We start from the raw sequence: 13318 nt of genomic DNA, 5'->3' as shown, positions 1-13318 counted from the left end.
GTGCCTTTCCATGGGGCCAGAAAATTTTCCCAAAGTTTGGAATAGTGATCTCAAGCTTCACTGGACATGAGAATTGCCTAGGGGAAATTATTAAAAATCAGAGTTTGGGGTCTGACCTCTAGAGAGGTGATTGACTAGGACTGGAATAGGGCCCAGCATTCTGCCTTATAACAAGCATCATAGGTGATAGATGCAGGAAGTCCATGGATCACAATTTGGGAAATGCTAACCTGGAAAACATACTACTCTCTCAGAGTTTCAGGGAATTATCACTTTTCTAAAAGTAAGAAGAGACTCTGCAGGATCGTAGGGGACCTCAGAGTCACCTATATTGGCACTAATTCTCATTTTCAAGACCATAGGCATGGAAAATGTAGGTAATTGGATTATAGTACTAGGGACACCTTCAAACTTCTTTAAAGGTGCTTTGTTGAAATCTCTGTCATTGATTTGTTTGGCATTTCTCTCTAGTGTACAGAGTCAAAAAAAAAAAAACATTTTGATGAAGAAATGCTTTGAATGGATTGGATTCCAGAGCCTTTAGCTGGTTTGTGTAGGTCAATGTGTCTCTGACTGCACATTAGACTCACCAATGCCTGGGCCCCATCCCAGATGAATGAAATCAGAATCACTAGTATAGACACACTTTGATGGAGAATGAACCTAGTTCATTTGATCTGTTCTCCAAAGGCATTTTAATTCCATTCATGAAGTCAAGTCACAGATTTCTATTATCAGGTCTTCCTTCTTCTTGGAAAGGTGCCCCACTTTGTTTCATGTCTTTTTTTCCCCCAGGGGACTCAGGTTTTTGTGTTTGTGATGGTGGTGTCTCTAACACTGGACCACCTGGGGAACCAGGCCTGCCTGGGCCATCAGGTCACATGGGTCTTCCAGGCTTCAAAGGAACCAAAGGAGATTCAGGCTCTGAAGGCACAGAGGGCCCAGCAGGGAATCCAGTAAGTTTTGCCACATTTGGATCTTAGGGCACAATAGAGGCTTTCAAGTACCCCTCAATCCCCAGCAATTAGTGGGAACTGTAAAGCACATAAAGTATGGTGGGGATACAACAAAGTTTCTGGTTTTAATTTGTAATATGAAGAGGTCTGACTGGATGGTCTCTAAATTCCCTTTTTGCCTTAACTTACCTATATTGCCTCCCTCCATTCCTCCCTACCTCTCTCCCTGCCTTTCTTTCTTCCATCCACAAAAATGTGTATTGCTCCTTACATTTGCCTACACTGTGATAAGCTCTGAAGATAAAATTGGAAATAAGATTACATTCCTGTCCTCAAATATTTCAAAATTTAAAAAATAAATGAGCAATTATAATCCCAGATGACAACACGATAAAGTGCCAAGACAATGCCAAAATGTGCCAAGTGCTTGTATTAGACCAAATCTTATGCTAGGTGCCAGAATTCCATGGAGTCTAAACTCCTGATTATTCCCTTTTTTCTCTTGTCAGGGTTTATTTGGTCCCCCAGGTCTTGCAGGCCCCAAAGGAGATAAGGGAGAACCAACTCTTAGTACCAGATCAGGGATGCCAGGAGAGACAGGTGATTCTGGACCTCAGGGTCTCCCTGGTGAGACAGGAGCCCCAGGCCAGGATGGAGTACCAGGTTTACCAGGTCTGCCAGGTCCTCCGGTAAGTTTATCATTCCTGGGTTATTATCTTGACAAATTCTCATACCTGATTTATGGACCATAAGGCAGGGTGCAATAGAGTTCTGGAACATCTCTTCCTGTCTCTGATACTGACTCATTAAAACACCCAGGATACTTTTTGCTCTGGGCTTTTCCTTTCTGTAAAAGAAGAATTGTTTTCTATTAGAATTGGCCATTGTCTCGTTTGATAAATGCTACTAACAATTGACCATATTACTTAACATGCTTCAGCTTCCTAGTGGTTTTCTCCTTCAAGTAATTCAGTTGCTTTCTGTAACTTCAAGGATTACTATTATCCTCCTCCTGATTCCTGCCCTCCAATCTTTTCCATTGACAAATTACCCAGGCCTGACAAGGCTCATTCCCACTAACTAAGCTCAGAAGAGGTTAATTGATAAAATAGAGTGATAGAGAAAGTTTTAACAAAAACCAAACCATTAGTCATACTGGTTATCTCTTTTCCTGTGTTCAGATTCATTTTTTGTGTATTGTCTAGGGTGATGGTGTACAGGGCTTTCCAGGAGAAAAGGGGTTGCCAGGACTTCCTGGTGAAAAAGGCCATCTTGGTCCAACTGGCTTCCCAGGAATTGGGCAGCCAGGACCTCCTGGATCTCATGGGCTTCCTGGAGATCAAGGAATAGATGGACTACCAGGGCAACAAGGTCTCCCTGGGCCTCCAGGTGAGTCAGGGAATCTAATGGCTTTGGACATGGAAAACTGATCCCATGTAAAGTGTAGATATGACCAGATGCATGATATTTGTGACAAAAAGAAACTTGGCTGGCTATAATCACTACTTTCAGTTCTCTTAAGAGTGTTCATGTGGGGAAAGGATCATAATTGTATTAGGGTATGCGTAGAGGGCAGATTTCAGTTCTACTTAGTGAAGAACTTCCTAACAGTGCTGTCTGAAAATGTAATGGGCTGCCTTCAGAGGATATGAGCTCAAAATTATTGGAAGAGTTCAAATAAAAGTTGGATGGCCATTTGCTACAAATACTATAAAAATAATGAGTGTCCTCTAAATTGTAGGGTAGTATTAGTGCAGCAGGGAAGAATCTTCCCTCAATTCATGGAATTTCAGAATGGGAAGAGACGCTAGTTGTATCTAATCTAATCCCCATTTGATACCTTAAGTTCCCCTTTATTAAACTTTTTATTCTACTCGAATTTCAAGATTTATAATGAATGATGGTCCTGCTTGTAGATTGTAAATGTGCTATGCTAATAACTCATTTTTCAAATAGCCAGAACAGCTCTTTATCCCAGTACTTATGTTTCTATTAGAGATACCACACTTCTGCTGGCCATCTGAAGTTTAAAAACTCGAGATTTATCTCTTATTCTTCTCTTGCAATGTCTCTTATATTGTTCCATTCCTTTTCTTGATACTAAGTGTTCATATCATGCTTACCTCATGAAATTCCTGTTTTTTAAAAAATAAATGGATGGTAGGATGGATGGATGGATGGATGGATGGATGGGTAGGTAAGTGAATGACAACAACTTCCTAAATAGTTTCTCATCCCCTACCTCCAGACTTTGCCCACTCAATTCTACTACGCACACTTTTGCAATTTAATCTCTGTAAGTACCAGTTTCATCATGTTACTCCTCTAATACACAGCCACCAGAGGTCTCCACTGACTGGAGCAGAACGTCCAAACTCCTCAACTTGGAATTCAAAAGTCTCCAAACATGAACACAACCAACCATGTCAACTGTACCATACATGTTTCACAATTTAAAAAAAAAAAGCTCTACCACACCAGTCTTCTTCACTATCCTCAAACACAGTACATTCATCTTGAACTCCAAGATCTTGCCCATGTCACTTTTTTTCTGGTATATCCTTCCTCTTTTCTCTATGTAGTTTCGTCCTATCCACCTTTCAGGGTCGAAAGTAAGTTCCACTTCTTCCATTAAGGCTTCCCTTGATCTCCACAGTATGTCATTGATGCCTAATTATATATTCCCTCCCATTTTTTTTAAAGATTTATTTATTTCTCTCCCCTTCTCCCCCCACCCTGGTTGACTCTTCTCTGTGTCTATTTGCTGTGTCTTCTTTGTCTGCTTCTGTTGTTGTCAGTGGCACCAGGAATCTGTGTTTCTTTTTGTTGCGTCATCTTGTGTGTCAGCTCTCCGTGTGTGCAGCCCATTCCTGGGCAGGCTGCACTTTCTTTTGCACTGGGCGGCTCTCCTTACGGGGTGCACTCCTTGCGCATGGGGCTACCCTACGCGGGGGACACCCCTGCATGGCACGGCACTCCTTGTGCGCATCAGCACTGCGCACAGGCCAGCTCCATGCGGGTCAAGGAGGACCGGGGTTTGAAACGCGGACCTCCCATGTGGTAGACGGACACCCTAACCACTGGGCCAAGTCCGCTTCCCAACTTCATTTTCTGATCTTCACTAGGGCCATAACTTGCCTTGAGAGGTACCTGGAAGATCCCATGCATGTCCGATATTTATTTGTTGGACCCAGAGCAAATTGAGATATTAGAATCTTGATAATCCAAGGTTCTTTTCATTCTGTAGATGAATTTTTGCATTGATGGGGAAATTGTGAACAATTGGGTCATTTATTGCACTTCCACGACCAGAACATGGGTAGAAATGCTTACCACTTTCATGGCTCTGAATTCAGAGATATAAAGTGAAAGAGGTGATTCCAGTTTGACTTGAAGACCTTACCTTCTCTCCATCTTGCCCCTTTACTTGTATTACACAAATCTGGTGTGGTGTACAGGACTGGCCTATTATGAAGTTATGAAGGGAAGTATGTCCTCAATTTCCTCTGGTTTCTAGTCATCTTCTCCTTTAGCATCATCTTTTCTGGAATCTTTCCAAATGCCTGTCTTTAGCCCTATCCTTTAAAGGCTTTGTTTTTACCTGGCTGTTACAAAGGAAAAGAATCAATTGAGCTGATCTGCTACGTAGAGGATGAATGACTTTATGTTTACATTTTGCCCAGCTTTTTTTCTTTAAGACAGGAAACAATGGAATGGCAATGGTGCATTTTGGTACATTGGAGACAATAGGCTGTTGAGACATTTGGGAGCAGGAGAATCTTCTACAGGGTCCCTCTCAAGATACTATCTGTGGAGGCATTTCTTCAACCTGGTCCAGAGTGCAGGGTTAGAAGCCCTCACCTAGTGAAGCACCTCACCATGTGATGCTTGCCCCTAGAGCTTGTACATAGTAGGGAAACAACCCTCAGGAACAGGTTTGTTGATCAATGTCTGGGATGACAGAAGTGGGAGTGTGACTGTCTATGAAGGAGAATCCAGGCCTTGGCAGTCTCTCCACCTGTGGAAATATGACTATAGAAGTTTGAGGTCTAGAAGACAGAAAGTTGCTACCCAGGCTGCAAAGCAGTGTCACTAACCTGGCTGAAGGAGAAACCAGGAGATTGCCTTGCACAAGCCCTTCTGAATACTCCTCCTTAAGGAAGATGATAAGGACTTTTATTCATTGAGCACTTACTAGGGTGTCAGGAACTGGGCTACATGCTCCTAGCACTATTTCATACAATGCTCACAGATACCACATGAGGTAGGTAGTTTCTATTTTACATATGAAGCTCAGAGAGGGTGACTTGTCCATACAGCTAGTCAGAAGCAGAACTAGGATACAAACTTAGGTCCCTCTGGCTACAGAGCCCATCCTATTAACCAATATATTATACTATTCAACTCTCAATCTTGATTTAGGATTAGAACAAGAGGGCAAAAATTCCATTAAAACCCTCATATTGAAAAAAAAAAAAACCTTATGTGGAGGATTTTCAATTTTCAAAATGTAAAATTCAAGTTCGATTAGACATTCATTACCAGATCAAAGGTACTAATTTTTCTCAGTGTATTGCTTTGGGCATATTTCCTTAAATTTTAGAATGTACTATAATCACACAAAACCAGTCCTTCCTTTTGAATTGAGAAATTCGTTAACTAAATAAAATATCACAGTGATTCCGTAAAAAAAAAAAAAAAGAAAAATAGAAGTTGAGTTGGAGGGGGAATGCCAGCCAATTGAGGAAGCAATAAGAATCATAGGTTGTATACATATTTTTAAGAAATGCAATTTGTGATTTAAGTACCGGCAAAAGTCATATCAGTTTATTAGAACCATTGGCTCTGTGGCTTAAAGGAGACCTGCGGGCGCTGTTTCAATAAATAGGCAAGACTAATTTTCATATACATAGCAATGGTTTATAAATGGCACTTAAGGAAGCCAACAAACAATTTGTTCACCGGTATTTTATTAAAGCTCCCCACTGTGATCTTATAGACATTTTATTCGAATTATGAATGAGCAAGAAAGAATTTGCTAGGGGAAGAACTACGAAGGCCGATTTTAATTTGTTTTAACTTTTAGTTTGAAACAATTTCAAACTTAAAGGACAGTCACAAAAATAATATAAACTCCATGCAGAGAACTCCCACATACCCTTCCCAGATACCCAGTTCCACCAAGTTTAACATTTTGCCATATTTGTCATATCACTCATTTATCTATTCATCTATCTCTCCATCCACCTGTCTATCCATCCATCCATTTTCTGAACACTTGAGTGTAGGGTGTCTACTTCATACTCCTTCAACTCATAATACTGTCATGTACAATTCTAAGCACAAGGATATTTACTTATGTAGCCACATTAAGTGGACTTATCAAGTCCTAGAACTTCAAATTTGATATAAAGCTAGCAGTCTATATTCCAAATTTTTCATATGTCCAAATAATGTCTCTTTGAGCCTTTTCTCTTCCCTTGTCAGGTCCCATCCAGGCTCACATATCACTTTTTATTGTCATTTTCCCTTTAGTTGCTCTTTCTTTATCCTTTAATTGATGGAACATATTTACAACATAAATTTCTCTATCTTAACCACTCCCAAGCATACTATTCAGTGGGTTACTCATACTCAAAATATTGTTGAACCCTGACACCTTCCATTTCTAAAACTTTGCCATCTCCCCAAACATCAAACCTATACTTGTTTTTTTTTAATTCTTTAAATTTAATTGCCTTTTTAAAAAGACACAGAGATCACTAAACATATTATATTAAAAAATATGAGGTTCCATATACCCAACACCCCACCCCAACCTACTCCTCCCACATCAACAACCTCTTTCAACATTGTGGCACATTGATTGCATTTGCTGAATACATTTAGGAGCACTGCTGCACTGCATGGATTATAGTTTACATTGTAGTTTACACTCTCCTCCAGTCCATTCAGGGGGTTCTGGCACGACATATAATGTCCGGCATCTATCCCTCCAATATAATTTAGGACAACTCCAACTCCTGAAAATGCCCCCATATCACACCTCTTATTCCCTCTCCCTGCCCTCAGCAACTACCATAGCCACTGTCTCCACATCAGTGATACAATATCTTCGATTGCTAAAGTCACAATAGTTATATAGTAGAATACAAGTAAGTCCACTCTAATCCATATTTTAATCCTCCATCTCATGGACCCTGGGATGGTGATGTCCATTCCACCTCTAAATCGAGAGGGCACTTAGATCCTACATGGTTGATGGATGCGACTCTCCTGCTTGCAGTTGTAGGCACTCTTAGTTCGCTGGTGTGATAGTTGACCATCTTCACCACCCTGTTAGCTGACCCAGATAAGTCCAACGAAATGGAGAGTAGGAGTTGCAATGCTGCTGAGGTTCAGGGCCCAGCTGGGACATGGACAGTCCAGAGATTCAAGTCTCCTGTGTATACACCAACCCCAGTGTCAACCACAGGTTCAGTAAAAGTGACAGAGGAGGCATGTGTAGAAAGATCACATCTGACTCCAACTCCATCAAACTCAGGAACACAGATTACAAAGTAGGGCCTACTGATAAGGCACTAAACTCCAGAGCCATCTACCATGACCATACAACCTGTGTGTCTCTGTAGACCTCAGAGGCACCAGTACCTAGGGTTCTTTCTATTTTGGCTATCTCTTGGATCCTGCTGAGACGTGCTTAAGCGTGACCACTCTGATGATGTCCCAACTCTTTTTTGAAGATGCTTAGCCATGAGTATCCCCCTTTTACTCAAGGTATTTTCTAGTTGCATCACTGTTGAGGTGCCGTCCAGCAGCTCCGCTCCCGAAGAGGTAAGGATGAACAGAGCAAGACAACACATAGTAACCGCTCTGGAGACGCAGGCTGGTGGTGCAGGTCTGATTTATTGAGGAAGTGTAGTAGCTTTTATAGACCATGAGGCAATGTGCAAGCAGCTTACTGGCTATGCTAATTTAGTGAGGCTGATTCGTTCATGCGCTCTAGTTGCTGGGGAGAAGGCAGATTTCCGAGGGACATGCCTTGGCGCCATCTTTTGGGTGGAACCCCAAAGGCCTTATAGTTAGAGAGGTTTTCCTACGTCTAACAAGGCGTTGGCGGCTTGCCCACACATCACCAGCTAGTGATTGGTAGTAATCCCTCATTGCCAGGGAGGCTCATCCCTGGGAGTCATGTCCCATGCTGGTGGGAAGGTAATGCATTTATATGCTGTGTTGGTTTAGAGAGTGGCCACATTTGAGCAACATAGAGGCTCTCAGGAGGTAACCCTTAGGCACCTGCAGCTCTAGAACTAGTTGAAATTTCATGCACACAGGCTCATAAGCATAGTTATCAGTATCAAGGGCTCATCATTGGACCATCCTTCTTCACTGGTCTTTGCCCTTGCACTTGGGGGATTGTTGCTGTTCCTTTGGGGAATGTGACAGAGCTCCCCTGACTAGAAACTCAGCACTCCCTCAGTTGTTGTGTGTAAATGTAACTACCATGAAAATACCCAATGAATATCTGAGCATTTTTATATACCCTATATACATGCCCTAGAAAACTGCCTCCCAACCATGTGTCCCCCATCAATAACACCCCACACCAGTGTTCCTTCCCTGCCATAGCTGAACCCCTTTGTGGCCCAAAACTTCTTCAAAAATGAAGCCTAATATATTGCCAAATTCTTTTTTTTTTCTTTTAAAAAAATTATTGAAGATATCACTCATACATAAACAATAGGTGTATAATAATAGTTGTGAACTTATAAAACTAACTTATATAACATCATACAGGACTCTCCTAACTCACCCTACCACCAATAACCTGCATTGTTTTTAAACCTTTTAAACTAATGATTAAAGAACATTGTCAAAATATTACTACTAACCAAAGTATTTTCCCCCAACCAACCCTATTATTAATTTATCTTTATATCATTTATATATGAACATACATAAACAGGTAAGTGTACAGTAAAAGTTGTGAACATACAAAGTAAACATGCATAGCATCATACAGCGGTCCAATACATCAACCCTCCACCAACACCTTGCATCGTTGTGAGACATCCACTGCAAATTATGAAAGAATATTGTCAAATTCTTCCTACTAATCATAGTCCGTATCATACATTTGGTGTATTTTTTCCCCAACCCACCGTATTATTATTTTTTAAATATATTTTTTATGACAGAAGTTGTAAACTTACAAAACAATCATGCACATGTGCAGAATTCCCAAACTACATCCCTCCATCAACACATTACACTGTGGTGGAACATTTGCTACACATAAGATAATATCATCTGATTGTTACCATATCCATAGTGTACATTTGATTGCCAAATTCTATTAGTATGAAAATGAATTAGTAATGATAGTTTTAAAGATTACAAATAGAATACATACAAATTTAGAAAAAGTAAAATTAAAAATTAAGTTGGGGTATTAAAAAATGAAAAATATCATAAAACTTTGTTTTTGACGTTTTGCCTTTCATCACTGTAATAGGTGTTGCCATGTATATACAGTGGCAAGGCAATTTCTTTCATGTCTTCCTCAGTGTCTACATTCTTTTTTATTTATTTTATTTTTAAATTTTGTCTTCGAAAGTGTTTTAGATCACAGTAAAGTCCCTATACAATATGGGGGAGTCCCACATATCCAACATCAAACACTTTGTCCCTTCCCCAAAAATGACCTACTTACATGTTCATGTTATATTTGCTATAGCTGATGTACACATATTGAAACCTACCTAACAAATATGGTTCCCTTTGGTTTCCATTATGGCTGATGTTTTAGACTGTACAATTTTCTAAAGTTTTAGTTACATTATGCTTTACACTGTGGTTTACATTTTAGCCTATAGACTTTTATACATTTTTGGTGAAATTTAACATGTCCAATACCCATCATTGCACAATCTTGTGGAACACTTCCATTGCCCCCCAGTTATGCTGCTTCCATCTATTCTATTCCTCTCTCCTCCTCCCTTCATGGCCAACAGTGACAACCAAGCATCATTGCTTGAAGGTCCAGATTCACAAATACTTGCAACAAGGCTGGGGCCTTGAAACACTAGACTTTCCTCCCCCATTGGGAGCCACCAATTCTAAAGAGAGACACACTTCCCTATGTTTGAGAACATCAGGCCTCCCCAGGATGGGGGTACACCTTCCCACTCATTGTATGAGTCTCCACCCAATGATACAACACACTTTTATAAGATGAGCATTCCCAAACTCCATAGAAGCCTGCCCCATACCAGATGCCTCCCATCAAGCAACTTAAACAGGTAACCCTTCCTTATTATATTTTCTAAAGAGTTTTCACAACATTATAGTTTCAACCACATACCCGACAATCTACCCTATTCATCTTTTCCCCCCAACACTGCCCCAAGTTTCTTGAGCTATTTGACCCATCCTCCCAACCCTAGCCCCCCTCAAGCCTACAAAACCCTACCCAATAGTATCCCTATGCCCTCATCTTATCCCTTCCATGTACAACTCCTTACCTCCACTTTATTATAGATTTCACCCATGTATGCATCAGCTCAAAACCTTCCTCTCCCCCTCAATTTCCTATATCCAGTCTCTACCTCTCCGAGACAGCTTGGTTTGCTTATTTCATATCAGAAAGGTCATGTAGTATTTGTGCTTCAATGCCTGGCTTGCTATACTCAACCTAAGGTCCTCAAGATTCATCCATGTTATCCCATGTGTTTGTACTGTATTCCTTCTTATAGCTGAGTAGTATTTCATTGTATGTATATAACACATTTTGTTTATCCATTCATCTGTTGATGGGCATTTTGGTTGATTCCAACTTTTGCCAATAGTGAATAATTCCACTATGAACATTGGTGTGCATATATCGGTTTGTGTCCTTGTTTTCAGTTCTTCTGGGAATATACCCAGCAGTTCAATTGCTGATTCATATGGCACATCTATAGCTAGTATTTTGAGAAACCGCCAAACTGTACTCCACAATTGCTGGATCCTTCTACATTCCCACCAACAGTGGATGAGCGTTCCCATTCCTCCACATCCTTTCCAACTCTTGTAGTCTTCTGTATTTTAATAGGCACCAGTCTAATGGGAGTAAGATGGTATCTTATTATAGTTTTGATTTGCGTTTCCTTAATAGCTACTGATTTTGAGCATCTTTTCATACGTTTTTTAGCCATTTGTATTTCTTCTTTGAAGAAGTGTCTGTTCAAATCTTTTGCCCATTTTTAAAATGGGTTGTTTGTCTTTTTGTTTTCGAGATATAGGATTTCTTTATATATGGAGGATATTAGTCTCCTATCAGATGTATGTTATCCAAATATTTTCTCCCATTTGGTAGGCTGTCTTTTCACTTTCTTGACAAAATCCTTTGAGGTGCATAAAACTTTCATTTTGAGGAGGTCCCATTTATCTATTTTTTCTTTTGCTGCTCGTGCTTTGGGTGTGAAGTTCATGAAACCAATCCTTTTACAAGGTCCTGTAGATGCTTCCCTACATTGTTATCCAAGGTCTTTATGATCTTGACTCTTATATTTAGGTCTTTGATCCATCTTGAGTTGATTTTTGTATAAGGTGTGAGATGGTAATCCTCTTTCATTCTTTTGCATATGGATATCCGTTCTTCAAGCACCATTTGCTAAAGAGGCCATTCTCTCCCAGTTGAGTGGGATTTTTGGCCTTGTCAAATATCAGATGACCGTATATATGAGGATCTATATCAGAACTCTCAATTTGGTTCCGGTTCTATCCTTGTGCCAATACCATGCCCTTTTGACCACTGTAGCTTTCTAGTATGTTTTGAAGTGAGATAGTGTAATTCTTCCAATTTCTTTTTTTTTTTTTTCAATATGTCTTTGGCAATTCGGGGCCTCTTTCCTTTCCAAATAAATTTCATAGTTTTGCTAGTTCATTAAAAAATGCTATGTTGATTTTACTTGGGATTTCATTGAATCTGTATATTATTTTGTGTAGGATAGACATCTTAATGATATTTAGTCTTCCTATCCATGAACAAGGAATATACTTCCATTTATTTAAGTCATCTTTGATTTCCCTGAACAGTGTTGTGTAGTTTTCTGTGTATAAGTCTTTTATATCTTTAGTTAAATTTATTCCTAAGTATTTGGATTTTTTTATTTACTATTGTAAATGGTATTTGTTTCTTGATGTCCTCCTCAGATTGCTAATTATTGGTGTACAGAAATGATACTGATTTTGCACATTAATCTTATAACCTGCGACATTGCTGAACTCTTTTATAAGTTCTAGAAGCTTTGTTGTAGATTTCTCAGGTCTTTCTATGTATAGGATCAGATAATCTACAAATAGTGCAATTTTTTTTAAGAATTATTCTTATTTACTTCTCTCCCCTCCCCCCCCCAGTTGTTTGCTCTCTGTGTCCATTCGCTGTGTGTTCTTCTGTGTCTGCTTTTGTATTTTTGGCAGCGGCACCTGGAATCTGTGTCTTTTTTGTTGCATCATCTTGCTGTGTCAGCTCTCCATGTGTGCAGCACCATTTCTGGGCAGGCTGCACTTTTTTCACACCAGGTGGCTCTCCTTACGGGGTGTATTCCTTGCACCTGGGACTCCCCTATGTGGGGGACAACCCTGCATGCCACAGCACTCCTTGCACACATCAGCACTGCACGTGGGCCAGCTCATCACATGGGTCAGGAGGCCCTGCTTTGAACCTTGGGCCTCCTATGTGGCAGGTGGACACCGTAACCATTGGGCCAAATCTGCTTCCCAAATAGTGCAATTTTGACTTCTTTTTTTCCAATGTGGATGCCTTTTATATCTTGTTCTTGCCTTAGTGCTCGAGCAAGTACTTTTAACACAGTCTTAAATAGGAGGGGTAATAGTGGGCGTCTTTGTCTTTTTCCTGATCTTAGAAGGAAAGATTTTAGGATTTCACCATTGTAAATGATGTTAGCTGTATGTTTTTCATATATACTCTTTATCATGTTCAGAAAGTTTCCTTCTATTCCTATCTTTTGCAGTGTTTTTTTAATCAAGAAAGGGTGTTGTATTTTGTCAAATGCTTTTCTGTTTCTATAGGTATGATCATATGATTTTTTTTCCTTAAATCTGTTTATATGATGTATTACATTAATTTATTTTTTTATGTAAAACCATCCTTTCATACCAGGAATGAAACCCACTTGGTCATGGTGTATAATTCATTTAATGTGCTGTTGAATATGATTAGCAACTATTTTGTTAAGGATTTTTGCTTCGAGGTTCATTGGAGAGATTAGTCTCTAATTTTCCTTTGCTGTGGTATCTTTGTTTGGCTTTGGTATTAGGGTAAGTTTGACATCATGGAATGAGTTAGGCAATGTTCC

At 39.8% G+C, this 13318-nt stretch overlaps 1 protein-coding gene across 1 annotated transcript in view; it reads left to right on the top strand.

Annotated features, from left to right (window-relative positions):
- The window catches only part of COL4A6 (collagen type IV alpha 6 chain), a 486161-nt gene that overhangs the window by 433535 nt on the left and 39308 nt on the right, over nucleotides 1-13318 (top strand). The window contains exons 21-23 of the mRNA XM_058291502.1: nucleotides 796-956; nucleotides 1466-1645; nucleotides 2162-2345. Coding sequence (XP_058147485.1) covers nucleotides 796-956; nucleotides 1466-1645; nucleotides 2162-2345 — 525 coding nt within the window. The remainder of the gene's footprint in view (nucleotides 1-795; nucleotides 957-1465; nucleotides 1646-2161; nucleotides 2346-13318) is intronic.

The sequence above is a fragment of the Dasypus novemcinctus genome, chromosome X, assembly GCF_030445035.2.
Source record: "Dasypus novemcinctus isolate mDasNov1 chromosome X, mDasNov1.1.hap2, whole genome shotgun sequence".
Taxonomy (NCBI): domain Eukaryota; kingdom Metazoa; phylum Chordata; class Mammalia; order Cingulata; family Dasypodidae; genus Dasypus; species Dasypus novemcinctus.
The sequence above is the reverse complement of the archived record's forward strand: the minus strand, read 5'-3'. Positions and strand labels throughout refer to the sequence as shown.